The sequence below is a fragment of the Haliotis rufescens genome, unplaced genomic scaffold, assembly GCF_023055435.1.
Source record: "Haliotis rufescens isolate VD_foot unplaced genomic scaffold, xgHalRufe1.0.p SCAF_135, whole genome shotgun sequence".
Lineage (NCBI taxonomy): Eukaryota > Metazoa > Mollusca > Gastropoda > Lepetellida > Haliotidae > Haliotis > Haliotis rufescens.
The window spans coordinates 205,495-221,406 of record NW_025963819.1 but is presented as its reverse complement, the minus strand read 5'-3'; the positions used below and the strand labels follow the sequence as shown (position 1 = coordinate 221,406).

At 44.4% G+C, this 15,912-nt stretch overlaps 1 protein-coding gene across 1 annotated transcript; it reads left to right on the top strand.

Moving 5' to 3' along the window:
- The first annotated feature begins 845 nt into the window (after window positions 1–845).
- On the top strand, window positions 846–6,122 carry LOC124125610 (plasminogen-like). Its single transcript, XM_048394955.1, has 2 exons — window positions 846–1,103; window positions 5,039–6,122. The coding sequence occupies exons 1-2, from the start codon at window positions 935–937 to the stop codon at window positions 5,320–5,322; spliced, it is 453 nt and encodes a 150-aa protein (XP_048250912.1). The 5' UTR covers window positions 846–934; the 3' UTR covers window positions 5,323–6,122.
- The last annotated feature ends 9,790 nt before the right edge of the window (window positions 6,123–15,912 follow it).

Genomic DNA, 15,912 nt, shown 5'->3' with positions numbered 1-15,912 from the left:
TAATGTTGCTGAGTGCAGCGTTAACAAACAAACAAACAAACATTCGTTCTGTGCCCCAGTTCGGCAAAGGGTCTTGATTCGTCATTGAACAGGGATTGACGCCCATGAAGCAACTGCCTGACGCTATGGCATCGTGCACAAACACTTGGGGACAAGTGGTCTTTGTCAATATCCTTCAAGATGTATTCGTATTAGGAATTCAAGTCAGATATTTCTTTGTTTTGAAATTATGGACATTGTTCAACCTTTCATCTCGCGGGACAACTTTTGAAAATTTCAGATTTGTTTTGTCGTCAAAAGTCATGTAATTATACCCTAGTGGGATGTATCTCTATATCTTCCTCTGTGTGTGTGTGTGTGTGTGTGTGTGTGTGTGTGTGTGTGTGTGTGTGTGTGTGTGTGTGTGTGTGTGTGTGAAATACATTTAAAACGTAATTAACGCGACAAAACATATCTACGTGTGTAGAAACTATAACAGTTTTTGCCTATCCAAGTGTTTAGATATTACTTAAATGTTGACTGGCAATTTAGGTCAGTAAACCTTTAACTCTGATCTCATTTTGCTCAAACGTTAGACCATCATTATACAAGTGTTAGACAATGTGTAGATAAGTGTCAGACAATTGATAGACAAGTGCGTGCATTGGGAGGAGAAGGATGCTAGAGAGGACCGGACTAATGGCCTACTTCAGTTACAGCTGAAACTTACTTCACTTGGTATTGTTTGTCAGTTCAATGTACAAGTACCAATACGCAAGTCATGCAGCATATTAATATCACGAGAGGTACCATCACATGACTCATATTCATATTACATGTGTATAATATTTTGATTGACAGCTAAGTCTGGCTATAAAGATAAAGTACTTCTCACTCAAGCACACATTCACTCGGATGACATTCAGTCCTTAAAGGAAACGACCCTGTCAACAGCATGGTGTTCCGACTTTGTCTCTGTGTGGTCTTGGTGTGTGCTTGTGGATATGCTACCAAATCCACTGACTACTGTAGGGTTCTGGTCAACTACGACACCTTTAAGACATCCGTGGACAACTTTCTGGCTTCCAGGGATGAAACCTGTGGGAACTCGGACGTGCGCAGTGGTGAGTATATTGAAGCCATTACCTAGCCACCCCACACGGCATTCTTACCGTGTTAGTTTTGTCTTCTGGTTACTGGATGTTCCTGCTTGTCAATCATTGGTTTGTCTGGTCCAAACTTATTTACCCGCCTCCAAAATGTCACCCTATGCGGTACAGCACTGTTTATCCTTTCTGAGTGAGTTTGATAACACCCTACAGCACTAACCTCCAAAAAGCTGGTCTAAGTCTAGTGATTATACTGTAGCATCGCATATTAACTTGTAGAACACTATTCCGGAGATAACACTAAACACATTCAATTGAAGAGGTGAGTATGAAGCAACGTCACTTAGGCACCCTACACACGTCAGTCAACAAACTTGAGGCTGCGCGCTCGGTTCCAAACTAAAATAAGCATGGTTAAATAGATAACATAGCCCTACGTTGTATCAGATTGTATAAGATTGTATGTACATTGAACAGTTTCATACGCCGTGCATGACTGACCCTGTGCATCAAAGAGGACAGTATTTCGATTGTGAAGATACAGCGTTCGTGCTGTACACTGGTTACGTTCTAATTCACCTTAAATATAAAACACAGTTTTAGGGACACATAAATAAACAATATAAACAAAGAGAGTGTAGTATGTACATAACGTGTACGTTGATAAATGACTTGATCAATATCAGTGACACTAGTCACTATAATTGCTTCATAAAGTAGCATCTCATGTGCCGTCAACTTTAGCCTCCTGAATGTGAATTGAGTTAGTGAGTGAGTGAGTGGGTGAGTGAGTGAGTGAGTGAGTGAGTTGGGTTTAACACCGCTTTTAACATTATTCCAGTCATATCACTTCGTGTCAGCTTAATGTAGGAGGAAAGGCCTAAGTGATGCAGGTGTCAGACGTTTGCTGACAAACCTAGAAACATAATCGGGGAGAACTGGGATTCGAAACATAAATCATAGGTTTCTGGCATGCCCAAGGGACGCAACTCTGCACAGCGAATCGCGGCGCCTTAGACGCAAAAGTTGACGATCTTCTAAATCAACGAGTGTTTCATTTTCATATCAATGTGACGAGAGAGAAACGAAAATAAACATCGCGAAATATGACAGCAATGTTTTACTAAGTGCAAAGGTCACTGGATGTGATGTCCCAGACAAGGGAAGTCTACTGATAATTTGTCGTTACAAAACAATAACAGAACATTTTGAAATATTTCGCCTGCCACATGCAGACTAAACACAATCAGTATCAGTAATCACAACTATTATGAAATTATAATGTGACTTTTATTGGCATATTATTAAATCCGTTTGACCTTGTCTACTCCCGTGACCCAGGAAACGGTGGAAAATTTTACAACAAGCCACATGAGGTTTCTCGGTATCTTTTATTTAAAGTAATGTTAAGGATCACAATGTGCCTTTACCTTTAATATTGAGGTGTATGATGCTGACGTGTATAGGCTGAGGACTCTCCTCTTCACAATGATTATTGTGAATGACGCAGTACGTCTTAACTCGGGATCGGGTGGTCACGCTCGGTGACTTCGGTGATGCATGTCATCGTATCCCAACTGCGAGGATCGATGCTCATGATATCAATCACTGGATTGTCTGGTCCAGACTCGATTATTTACAGTTCGCCGTCATACAGCTGGAATGTTGCTGAGTGGGGCGTTAAACAACAAACAACCAACGAAAACATCTTTAGATATCGTGGATCACCTTTACTGAATAATATATATTGATATGATAATAAATAGGTATTTTCAGTATTACTCTCACGCATTACGTTTAGGATATTTGAAAGATTTTTGCTCTAATAAATAATTCATATTAAAATATATAAAGCTGTAATGGTTCTAACATGATTTTAGAAACTTTCCAATGACATTTATAGATTTATTCCTGAACTTAAAATACCGCCATGGTTGTGTACTGATGATACATTTGTAAATGCTTAGATATTTACAACTGTTTACAAGTTTTAACATTTCAGGGTCTTTTTGATATATTTTCCAAGATAATTATGTATACAGACACTAAAAATTGATCAATGCATCGGCACAATGCAGCTGATCAATCGTCAATTATTATGTTTCATCTCAACATAGATTATTTGAAGAAGTATCTATTTGGTGTCATTATTTAATTTTAGTTTTAGCATTCCGTGCATAATCAATAAATAAATAAATAAATGAAGAAATAGATAAGATCAATACAATAACATATATGTACAAAACTCATATAGACATTGTTTTTGTGTATAATGTTTTGTTTCTGAAAACAAACACAGTTAAAATATGGATGTTATGCGGTTGTGATAAATTAATTTCCTCTTAACAGGGGGCACAGGTGGCCCAGTCGTCTAAGGCGCCGCGATTCGTCGTGCAGAGTTGCGTCCCTTGGGCACGCCAGAAACCTATGATTTTGTGTTCGAATCCCGGTTCGCCCCGATTATGTTTCTAGGTTTGTCAGCACCATACCCGTGCTCGTGGGTTTCTCCGAAGTGGTAAACGTCTGAGACCTGCATTACTTCGGGCTTTCCTCCCACATTAAGCTGACACGCCATGATAAACTGGAATACTGTTAAAAGCGGCGTTAAATCCAACTCACTCACTCACACTTTCATAACTGTGACGTGAGAGTTTTTTAAATACTTTTTTTTTTTTAAGTTTAAGCCAAAATATGAGCCGTAAGAATACTCGTTTTAAAATGTAAACAGAAATCCTAGAGACGAGAAATATTTCTACTACTCTAGTCTACTATGCTGCTACAACTCCTACGTCTACTTCTGCTACTACTGTACTCTACTACTACTACTCCACTCTACTAGTACTACTCCACTCCGCTCCGCTCCACTCCGCTCCACTCCACTCCACTCCACTCCACTCCACTACGCTCCGCTCCACTCCACTCCACTCCACTCCACTCCACTCCACTCCACTCCACTCCACTCCACTACGCTCCGCTCCACTCCACTCCACTCCACTCCGCCCCACTCCGCTCCACTCCACTCCACTCCACTCCACTCCACTCCACTCCACCCCACCCCACCCCACACCACCCATCCAAACCCCACCCCGCTTCGCCCCGCCCCGCCCCGCCCCGCCCCGCCCCGTCCCGCTCCGCTCCACTCCACTCGCCTCCACTCCACTCCACTCCACTCCGCTCCACTCCACTCAACTCCACTCCACTACTCTACTCTACCTTTGCTACTGCTACTGCTACTACTACTGCTACTACTATTACAACAACTACTACTGCTACACTACTACTCTAGTCTACTATGCTGCTACTACTACTACTACTACTACTACTACTGCTGCTGCTGCTACTCCTGCTACTACGACTAATACTACAACAACTACTACTGCTCCACTCCACTCCACTCCACTCCGCTCCGCTCCGCTCCATTACACTCCACTCCACTCCACTCCACTCTACTACTCCTCTCCACTCCACTCCACTCCACTCCACTCCACTCCATTCCACTCCACTCCACTCCACTCTACTACTACAACTACTACCACTACTCTACTCTACTCTACCTGTGCTACTGCTACTACTACTACTGCTGCTGCTACTACTGCTACTACTACTACTACTACTACTGCTACTACTACTACTCTTATACTACAACTCTTCTGCTACCACTTTGGCTACTGATACGACGACTTCTACTACCACTACTACTACCACCACTGATACTACGACTACTACTACTGCTATTGCTACTGCTGCTACCACTACCACTTCTACTACTTGTGTTCTACTACTACCACTACGAATACTACTACTGCCCATTCAGTGAACAGATGCATATTTGGCTAGTCTTTCTCTTGGTGGTATTTGTCTGTATAACCGTAGAAGAGCAATGCACCAGAGAAGACATGTGAGTATTGGCATCACTTTATGTATCAATGTATTTCTGTTGTCTTTTACAGTATCCGGCTGTGGGGTGGTATATGGTCCAAGAGTGTTATATACTGGCACTCAGTCAACAACCAAATCCGGGAAGACCTGCCAGCGGTGGGATGCTCAGGAGCCACACACTCACGACAGAAACACAGACGCCAAGTTTGCTGTCCCAGGCTTTGACACACCCCAAACTGTAGCAGGATCTGCTAACTACTGCCGTGACCCAGCACGTAACGGATTCTTGTGGTGTTACACTACGAATCCAGGTGCACGCTGGGAAATGTGTGATGTTCCTATTTGTCAAAACTGATTTCAGTACAAGTACGATACTGACCCAATGAATCTCTTAGACTCTCATACTAAAGGAAGTGGTATTGTCTGCACAAGGTTCACTATTTATAACTGCGTCTCGCAACTAACCAAGTTTTGGTCACATCAATTATTGGCTGATGTGACATCACGCAATGGCGCCCGCCATCGCGATACGTTGACAATCAGCTGAGTCACATACTTTAGCCATATGATAGCCATATTGGTCCACTCTCGCTACAAGTATGTGAGAAACCTAATCTGATGCAAAATACACAGAGCTTCAAACCTTCTTGGCTGCAACATGCTACCTACCAGAACACTGTCGGGAGTTGCCGTCGGTGGTTTATCGTACCCAGACAGCATTGGTCACAATATCGATCACTGTTACGGGTTTGACACTACAGCACCTATACTCTTGGGCCTCACCAAAATGGTAACCGTCTAAGACCTGCATCACTTCGGGTTTTCCTCCCATTAAGCTGACACCCAAAATACTGTTGAAAGCAGTGCTACCACCAACTCCCTCTTTTCAAGGTGGGGGCACGGATGGCCCAGTCGCCGAAGGCGCCGCGATTCGTTGTGCAGAGTTGCGTCCCTTGGACACGCCAAAAAACCTATGATTGTGGGATCGAATCCTGGTTCGGCCCCGTGATATAATTGTAATACTGTTAAAAGCGGCGTTGAACCAAACTCACTCACTCACTCACTCACTCCCTCTTTTCAAGGTAATGCTTACTTTACTGCACTAAATGTACCAACAACCAAAGAAAATAAATCAAATTGTCAGTTGGACCAAGAGATTGCGACATCATGGATTGTTTAGTCAGGTTCGGAGACTTGTTTGATAACTCATCTTACCCCATCGTACTCACAATATCGATCAATGGATTGTATAGTCAAGAAGAAAGATGTAACCGATAACGTCCCCTATCCTTATTCAGACCGCCTCCGTGGTGTAGTGGAAAGAGAGTCTGCCCTGAGAGTGGAATGTCGGTGGTTTGAATGCCTGACCGAATTAAACCAAAAGACGTAAAAAGATGGTATTTTTTGTTACACGGCCTTGTGTTCGGTGGAAAAAACAAGACTGGTCGGCTCCGATTGTACATGCAAAGCAACCACATGGTAGGGTTTCTGTAGCATGGGATCACAGTATACTAGCAGTATACACCCAGTCTAGATTAGTTCAACTACCCCCAATCCCTGGAGATGTCAAAAGGTACCAGTCAGACGGAATGATGATCACTGCTCCCCTAATTTTCTCATGGTAACATCATCCCACGGAGATGTCTAAAGGTACCAGTCAGATTGAATGATGGTCACTGCTCCCCAAATTTTCTCACAGTAACACCATCCCATGGAAATATCTGAAGCTACCGGTCAGTCGGAATGATGATCACGGCTCCCCTAATCTTCTCACAGTAACACCATCCCATGGAGATGTCTAAAGGTACCAGTCAGTCGGAATGATGGTCACTGCTCCCCTTATCTTCTCGCAGTAACACCATCCCACGGAGATGTCTAAAGGTACCAGTCAGTCGGAATGATGGTCACTGCTCCCCTCGGAATCTTCTCACAGTGACATCATCTAACGGAGATGTCTAAAGGTACCAGTCTGTCGGAATGATGGTCACTGCTCCCCTAATCGTCTCACAGTAACGCCATCCCATGGAGATGGCTAAAGGTACCAGTCAGACGGAATGATGGGCACTGCTCCCCTAATATTCTCACAGTAACACCATCCCATGGAGATGTCTAAAGGTACCTGTCAGACGGAATGATGGTCACTGCTCCCCTAATCTTGTCACAGTAACACCATCCCATTGAGGTGTCAAACGGTACCAGTCAGACGGAATGAAGGGCACTGCTCCCCTAAACATCTCAAAGTAACACCATCCCATGGAGATGTCTAAAGGTACCAGTCAGACGGAATGATGGTCACTGCTCCCCTAAACATCTCACAGTAACACCATCCCACAGAGATGTCTAAAGGTAATAGTCTGTCGGAAAGATGGGCACTGCTCCCCTGAACATCTCACAGTAACACCAATCCATGGAGATGTCTAAAGGTACCAGTCAGTCGGAATGATGGTCACTGCTCCCCTAATTTTCTCAAAGTAACACCATCCCATGGAGATGTCTAAAGGTACCTGTCAGACGGAATGATGGTCACTGCTCCCCTAATCTTGTCACAGTAACACCATCCCATTGAGGTGTCAAACGGTACCAGTCAGACGGAATGAAGGGCACTGCTCCCCTAAACATCTCAAAGTAACACCATCCCATGGAGATGTCTAAAGGTACCAGTCAGACGGAATGATGGTCACTGCTCCCCTAAACATCTCACAGTAACACCATCCCACAGAGATGTCTAAAGGTAATAGTCTGTCGGAAAGATGGGCACTGCTCCCCTGAACATCTCACAGTAACACCAATCCATGGAGATGTCTAAAGGTACCAGTCAGTCGGAATGATGGTCACTGCTCCCCTAATTTTCTCAAAGTAACACCATCCCATGGAGATGTCTAAAGGTAGCAGTCTGTCGGAATGATGGTCACTGCTCAACAACTCCCGAAACAGCGCCACAAAATACTCTTCAAAGGGGACACTGATGGCACAAGCGGATCATCCCATGTAAGTTTATATATCTGACCAGATGGTTTAAACTCACTTCATTTCACCACGCTTATCCTTTTACGTTAAATCAAATTTAAAGTTGTGAAAGTGGTCGGGTGCGCATGGGTCACGCTCATGGGGACCCTCGATCTATAGATCGGTAGTCGTACTTTGTAAATGGATATAGCTCGATTATATAGTGTCTGTAAAAGCTTATATAGAATGCAAACCGAATTTGATGCGTGTGACTATCTTGTTTGGTTTAATAAAGTGTTTGTAAATATCTCTCGCTCTCATGAGATTGCTTATGGTTGCAAATGAATGACGTCTCATGATTTTTTTATGAATGAAAAAGTAGTCCCGATGTGACAGAGGTCACGGTTATTCAATCAAAACGAATAAAACAACGTCAGCCTTGTACGACACACGTGTGACGTACGGATTTAGTATCTTACCACCTGTATCTTCACCACGTAGGGGGCGGTCGGGTAGCCTAGTGGTTAAAGCGTCACGCCGAGGACCCGGGTTCTATTCCCGACATGGGTACAATGTGTGAAGCCCATTTCTGGTGTCCCCGCCGTGATATTGCTGGAATATTGCTAAAAGCGGCGTAAAACCATACTCACTCACTCACTCACCACGTGGGTATTAAATGTACATATCAGAACTTGTGGTTCTTTGTTTTGTTTTAATTGAAGTAGTTGCATGTCTCGTGCCAAGTTACAGTTTAATTTCATAATTGATTGATCAGAAGAAAATAGAAAACTTAGCACAGTTTAGAAAATTACAACCATTACTTATAGAATAACACACGAGGTGGGTTATTCTATTTATTACTCATAATCCTTTCAAGGAAATATTTCAAGAAGAATAAATGTCGCGGTTAAGAATCATCTGCTTCGTATCAATCCGCGTGTGAAAAAACACTCACTCACTCCAACCACATTACGTGTTAACATGTTGTTAAGAAAAATATAGTTCTGTTAAAAAACCTTCAAAGATATCATTAAAACAGGTAGAATTCTGTCTGATTTCTGTAGAATACACTATCTAGCATTGATAAAGAAGACAAGTTTCAAACAATGTTCAGGTTTTTTAATCAAGGCTTGTTTTGACAAGATCTCGTCTTTGACAGACAGCCACCGTCGTGCATTAGCATTGACATGCATTTCACATTGGGAAGTGAGTGAGTGAGTTGGGTTTAACGCCGCTTTTGACAGTATTACAGTTATATCACGGCGTGTCAGCTTAATGTGGGAGGAAAGCCCGAAGTGATGCAGGTCTCAGACTTTTACCACTTCAGTGAAACCCACGTGCAAGGGTATGGTGCTGACAAACCTAGAAACATAATCGGGGCGAACCGGGATTCGAACCCACAATCATAGGTTTCTGGCGTGCCCAAGGGACGCGACTCTGCACAGCGAATCGCGGCGCCTTAGACGACTGGGCCACCCGTGCCCCCTCACATTGAGAAGAGGAAACGTGGGAAACCTGTCATTTTTTTTATGTGTCTTTCGAAAAAAAAAAATGCCCAAACCTCTAACAACATAGAAGGAATGTACAGAAGTCTTGTTTGTTAAAGGTGACGTGAAATGGGGTTTAACGTGTGTGTGTGTGTGTGTGTGTGTGTGTGTGGGTGTGTGTGTGTGTTTGTGTGTGTGTGGCTGCTTGTAATAGTCCGGACTGATGCCGATTTATAGTGCTAGCCCACTGAAATACCATGCCGCAGTTTAACATGAATACCCCACTCAGACACAGTATACTGACTCCGAGCCGACCAGTCCTTGTTTTAGCCCCTTAATGCCGAGCGCCAGACAGGGTAACAACAAGTACCATCTTTTAACGTCTTTTGGGCGGGGATCGAACCCCGGACCTTCCGCTCTCCGGGCGGACGCTCTACCACTAGGCCACGGAGGCGGTCTTGTTTGTGAGAGAACAGATAGGAAAAGTAGGTAAACTTTGGAAAGTACGATTGCTGTATCAGTGTCGGAATGAATGACGCGACTTGACCCAGATGTGAGACACTCGAAACTAGGAACAACAGAACCGGCGTTACAATTTAAGCCGGACAGCAAGTTCTATGAACATCGTGTGTGACTAGTCAAGCACGCGTGTGGGGTGGCCATAGCCTACAGTGGTAGTTGACAGGAGTTTGTTGATATTTTGATGTGATTCATTAGCATGATGGTCGAATAGATGTTGATAGACTAACACCGCATCTGGAGACTTGGTGCCAAGCTGTCCGCATTCACGGAGTATATTTAGTTCAATATCGGACACAGGATCAGCTCCCACGGGTAAGTTTCCTTGCTTTTGTAATTTGATTTTTGTTTTGATTTTAAAACCTCCCAGCGTTTAGCAAAGTGCATCGATTTCGCGAGCAGATGTTTGTCATCATGTCGCTAAGGTAGCGCTCTATACTACCCTTGATCTCCTTCAAAGTAGACAGTCCGAATTCGGAACCATCTTTTTTGCGTACTGAAATAAAAATTGGCTAAGATTAATATTTAGTCTCACCTTCCTTGTGCCATTACGCTTGTATGTATACTTTTGTGAACTAAATTCATGTCCTGTTTAGGCTAAGGGTTAAGACTTTTTTGGGGTGGCCGTTCTTACTTTGGGTGGCCCTTTTGACTATGGGTTGTAATCGTTCTTACTTCTTTATGGCCGTATTGATTTTACCCTTTGAAGCCGTTTTGACCTGCTCCCGTCTTTCTTAGTGTGTTTCATTTTCATTGGCAGTTGGATCTTATCGATGTCATCATCGTTCACAAAGGCCAACCTGTCTGTACTTAGTCCAGATTCGGGTGGTCGAAAAATTCGTCAAACAGCGATCACAGACGCTGGCAAACCCGGACTTCGTGGTGTTGGCTTTAGCGCACTAGAAACACTTACTGGCAACACATGCACTATGAATCGTGGAACTTCAATCTGGCCATATGCAGTTTTAACAACAAAGACATTTGTCGTGTTCAGAGGTGGAGTTTTTCTAATAATTCTTCCTGTCAGTCAGATCTCAAATGGTCAGCCATATTTGTTTACAAACAAAGGCAGACGTAGTTTTGTTTTTTATTGTAAAAGGAAAGTCATGTGAAGTAAATGTTGATAAAAATGTGAAATCATGTTATTGATATGAAACTGTGTTGGCTCTCTGACCGTCTTTGATTTCGTGACGCTTGTGATTGTGGTTCTGGGTGATGATTGTCTTATGATTGACTTGAATTTCTATTGAATCTTTTCCTTGACTGACTGCGATGATTGAATCTCCGGGAACCACGACCACGTTGTCCCTGATGTCTATTTCTACTTCTTCCACGGGAGACGCAATTTATAGAATTCGACTCCGACTTTTCCACATCAGATGCCTGGAATTCACTTAATTCAGGCGATTATTCTGCACTAAGTAAGTCTTCCAAAACAAGGTTTTAGCTGAGGGCCCTTCTCCGTGGTCTCCGCACGGACTTGTATAACCGTTTATATAGGTCCGTGGTCTCCGCATGAACTTGTATAACCGTTTATATAGGTCCGTGGTCTCCGCCCGGACTTGTATAACCGTTTATATAGGTCCTTGGTCTCCGCACGGACTTGTATAACCGTTTATATAGGTCCTTGGTCTCCGCACGGACTTGTATAACCGTTTATATAGGTCCGTGGTCTCCGCACGGACTTGTATAACCGTTTATATAGGTCCTTGGTCTCCGCACGGACTTGTATAACCGTTTATATAGGTCCGTGGTCTCCGCACGGACTTGTATAACCGTTTATATAGGTCCGTGGTCTCCGCACGGACTTGTATAACCGTTTATATAGGTCCTTGGTCTCCGCACGGACTTGTATAACCGTTTATATAGGTCCTTGGTCTCCGCACGGACTTGTATAACCGTTTATATAGGTCCTTGGTCTCCGCACGGACTTGTATAACCGTTTATATAGGTCCTTGGTCTCCGCCCGGACTTGTATAACCGTTTATATAGGTCCGTGGTCTCCGCCCGGACTTGTATAACCGTTTATATAGGTCCTTGGTCTCCGCACGGACTTGTATAACCGTTTATATAGGTCCGTGGTCTCCGCACGGACTTGTATAACCGTTTATATAGGTCCGTGGTCTCCGCCCGGACTTGTATAACCGTTTATATAGGTCCGTGGTCTCCGCCCGGACTTGTATAACCGTTTATATAGGTCCTTGGTCTCCGCACGGACTTGTATAACCGTTTATATAGGTCCGTGGTCTCCGCACGGACTTGTATAACCGTTTATATAGGTCCTTGGTCTCCGCACGGACTTGTATAACCGTTTATATAGGTCCGTGGTCTCCGCGATGTGCCACTGAGCTCAATTTGTGCACGTTTCCTAACCAACGTTATCGAAGTCACATGATTTCGCAAACAACCGATGACGTGTACAATATGCATCAATGTTCTCTCCATCACGCTGTTTCGCATTTCGAAAACAATGAAGTTCAAATGCAGTATTGACAACCGTCATGAAATATTCAGTTTGGTTTTCGCAATTTCATAATGGTCATTATTACCTGTCCCTTCTAATCTGTCAAATATGTCATCCACATTTGGTCCAGCATAGTACATCAACAACGCACAGCCATTTTGTCCGGCGCGGTCCTGTGTTTGGATCCAGATGCACATCGAAACTTCAGAAAGACAGGATATTTGTATTTCAAACACATTCAAACACTTCACAAGTATCGTCGCCAGAATGTAATGTTGATATGGAATAAAGACATCTGTGTTGCTTGTAACACATGGTTTATTCTGTGTTCTTTTGGTACACTGCTTAATGGCGGCCACACGTCTCGTGAATGACGTCATGTGATGACATCATATTCTTACAGCATTAATGATGACGTATTATGGTATCGCACATTGACCTCCGACCTATGACACACCAATACTATTCGGGGGTGAGAATGGATATTTTCCATCGTCTATTGTAAACACTATAGTTACATTGGAAAACATAAAAACAAAATCTAGTATGCAGATTGTCAGATTGTTTCTGATTACTTACATGACACATTTATGTAAAATTATAGGATCCCTCGAAAATCCTCCTCTCCTCTGAAAACCCCGCGTAATGAACACATGGGGCGCGTTGCAAGCCACGAATCGCTCAAAGAAAGCAATTTTTAAACCTTTTCCTATCTCACACTATGCATCTCTTTTTCTTCTTTCGATTCTGAGTGGAAACGTATCTGAAATAAAAGTTTCCAGCTTCTAAAGTTAATTAACCCTGTCATACCTCACATCGTCACGGTCACCTCCCAGATCTGGGTCATGCGCGCTATGCATGCTGGTTGACCTTCTTGCACTGATCACGTGTCTATCCCAGTCAACTCATTCTCTTTCAAATCGCCACGCAGTGGTGACGTATTGTTATTACAGGAATCCATTTTGGGTTTTTCTTTTCGCTTGCAAGCGATCTTTATATTTTTGTCGTCTAATTGCCTGCAATTTTACTTATATCCCTGTTTGGGATAGTTATTCATCATAATGGACGAGCAGTCCACACGGAGACCTGTCTGCACTTTGTGCCGACGTGTTTTCTCTCCGTCTGACCCTCATGCCCAATGTTCGGATTGTCGTGGATTATGCAGTTTTTTAGAGCGTTGCGAGCTCTGCTCCGATCTACCAGATGAATCCTTCAAACTGTACCTGCATAAATGTCGGCGTCGGGTGTCAGATCGTCTCTCTAAGACTGCAGAAAAAATCCACGAAAGCCAAGAAAACACCGGTCAAGAAAGCGAGATCGGCCCGATCACCCTCACAGGCGGGCCAGAATATTAGGGATCAAACTGGTCCCATGATCTCGTTAGACGATGAGGGGGTCTCTGACTCTTTTCTCACAGACGACATGTCTAAGGTATCCACGAATCCACCTTCAAAGTCGAACCTACCCTCCACATCCCGAGACTCGGACATTCGACGAGTCCTCTCGTTAGACACGAGTGTGGATGACCGGCTTTCGTCAGCCAACGTATCCAACCCGACCGAGGTTCGTACTTTCGACTCGTCGTGTTCTACGACTAACATGGAGCTCGCTCCTGTTTTACCTTCGGAGGGTACGCATGGTACTGGTACCTCGGTCGACCCTATAAGTTTGGTCCGTCGTTCGAAATCTCCCATACGACGATCTTCGCAGGATCGATCCTCTCAAGACCAGGAGTCGTATGACAACTCATCGGATCAAGGTTCACGAACCTCCCATTCCCGAGAGGATTCACAAGACGATAGACATTCGTCCCGGGATCGACTAGCATCGACAGTCAGTGCACTTTATTCAGTGCAATCATCGGGGGATCGGCATTCAGACTGGGACCAACGGACTTCTCACCCTCGACACCGAGATGATTCACCGAACATCCAACCATCTAAGGTTCCTCGTACTTCCGAACACCGAACCTCCGAACTTGGACCCCCGAACCTCCGAACCTCCGAACCTCGAACCTACGAACATCGGGCCTCCGAACCTCGATCCTCCGAACTTCGAACCTCCAAACCTCGAACCTCCGAACCTCGAACCTCCGAACCTCGAACCTCCGAACCTCGAACCTCCGAACCTCATCGAACCTCCGAACATAACCGACCCTCCGAACCTCGTCAAACATCCGAACCTCGTCGAACATTCGAACATCGTCGAACCTCAGAACGTTGCTGTACTCCCGAGGTGCGACAGTCACGTTCGAATCGTACATCTTCGGACAAACAAAAGAGATTCGAGCCTCGTCGAACCTCTAAGGTTCAACGAACATCATCGAACCGAACTTCGAAGGACATACGGACTCCTAAGTATCGACACACTTCAAAGGAGGTTCAACGGGACACGAGAGTTCATAAAACCTCAAAGGAACAGAGACATTCGAGAGACTCGAATATGCGACGTTCACCTACAGATCGTTACTCGTCTTATGACAGGCGAGCGGATTATCGCTCATCCCCTTATCATGTCTCACGAAGAGACTATTCAGACCCATCACGTCTAGGCTCGGAGGATGAACGAGTCTATTAGCCATTCATCCTACATGTCTCGATCTTCTCCTTCACTCACCCATCCGGAGTTTCGACTAAGAGATTACCCTCACACTTTTGATTTTCATCAACGTGGTGATTACCCATGGAACACTACTTCATATAGTGCCTACGCACATGAGTTGGAACGACACCCACACTACAGGGATCCCCACCCTCCATGGCATGGGTATCCTCATGATCCAGATTACAGACCTTATCGGTCAAGCTACATTTCCTCTTCTCGTCATGAGGATTCTCCTCGGCGACATAGAGATAGACCACTCAGATCAGCTACCGTTAGTAGATGTCCTTCACCTAAAGATAGGCAGAGTTCTACTTCACCTACTCGTCGTACCGGCTCCCCATCGCCACCTCCGGTTCGACGCCCTCCTGTTTCCTCTGAATCACAGACTCCTGCAACATCACAAGCTCCATCTCAAGCTATCCCTACATCATGGATCCCTAGCGAACTTTCTGCTATTCCAGCAGAACAGATTCGTTCTCTGTTACAGGCTGTAACAGCAGTATGTCTTCCCCAACAGGCACCTGCTGTACCAACTACGGTACCTCTATTTGCATCGACACCCACTACATCCCTTTCAGTGGATCAACCACCAGAATCAGAGTCATCAGACCACTATACCTCCCCAGCTTCGTCTTCTGGGAGCTTCGACATAGCGGATCCGATCACTGTACTTATCTGGATAGCAGATAAGTTACAATTGTTAAAAAGCACTTCAACGGAGGACACTTTATCATCATTTGTTGTGCCTTCAGCCTCGTCGCCGAACATCACACTCCCTCCGAGACCAGTCCTACAGGATATGGCCACCAATTTAGACAAAGCATTTGGATCCTTTCGCCGTCTTCGTGATCGGCTTCAATCTCCACGCTTTGTATTGGCGGATGCAGGGACTCATGGCTTGTCTACGATTTCTCTGGAACTAGAT

What these genes read in the sequence shown, in the direction of transcription:
- LOC124125610 (XM_048394955.1), top strand. Translation starts at nt 935, where the DNA reads ATGGTGTTCCGACTTTGTCTCTGTGTGGTCTTGGTGTGTGCTTGTGGA. An exon ending in GAACTCGGACGTGCGCAGTG is followed by an intron (nt 1,104 to 5,038) that starts GTGAGTATATTG and finishes TGTCTTTTACAG; the next exon opens with TATCCGGCTGTGGGGTGGTA.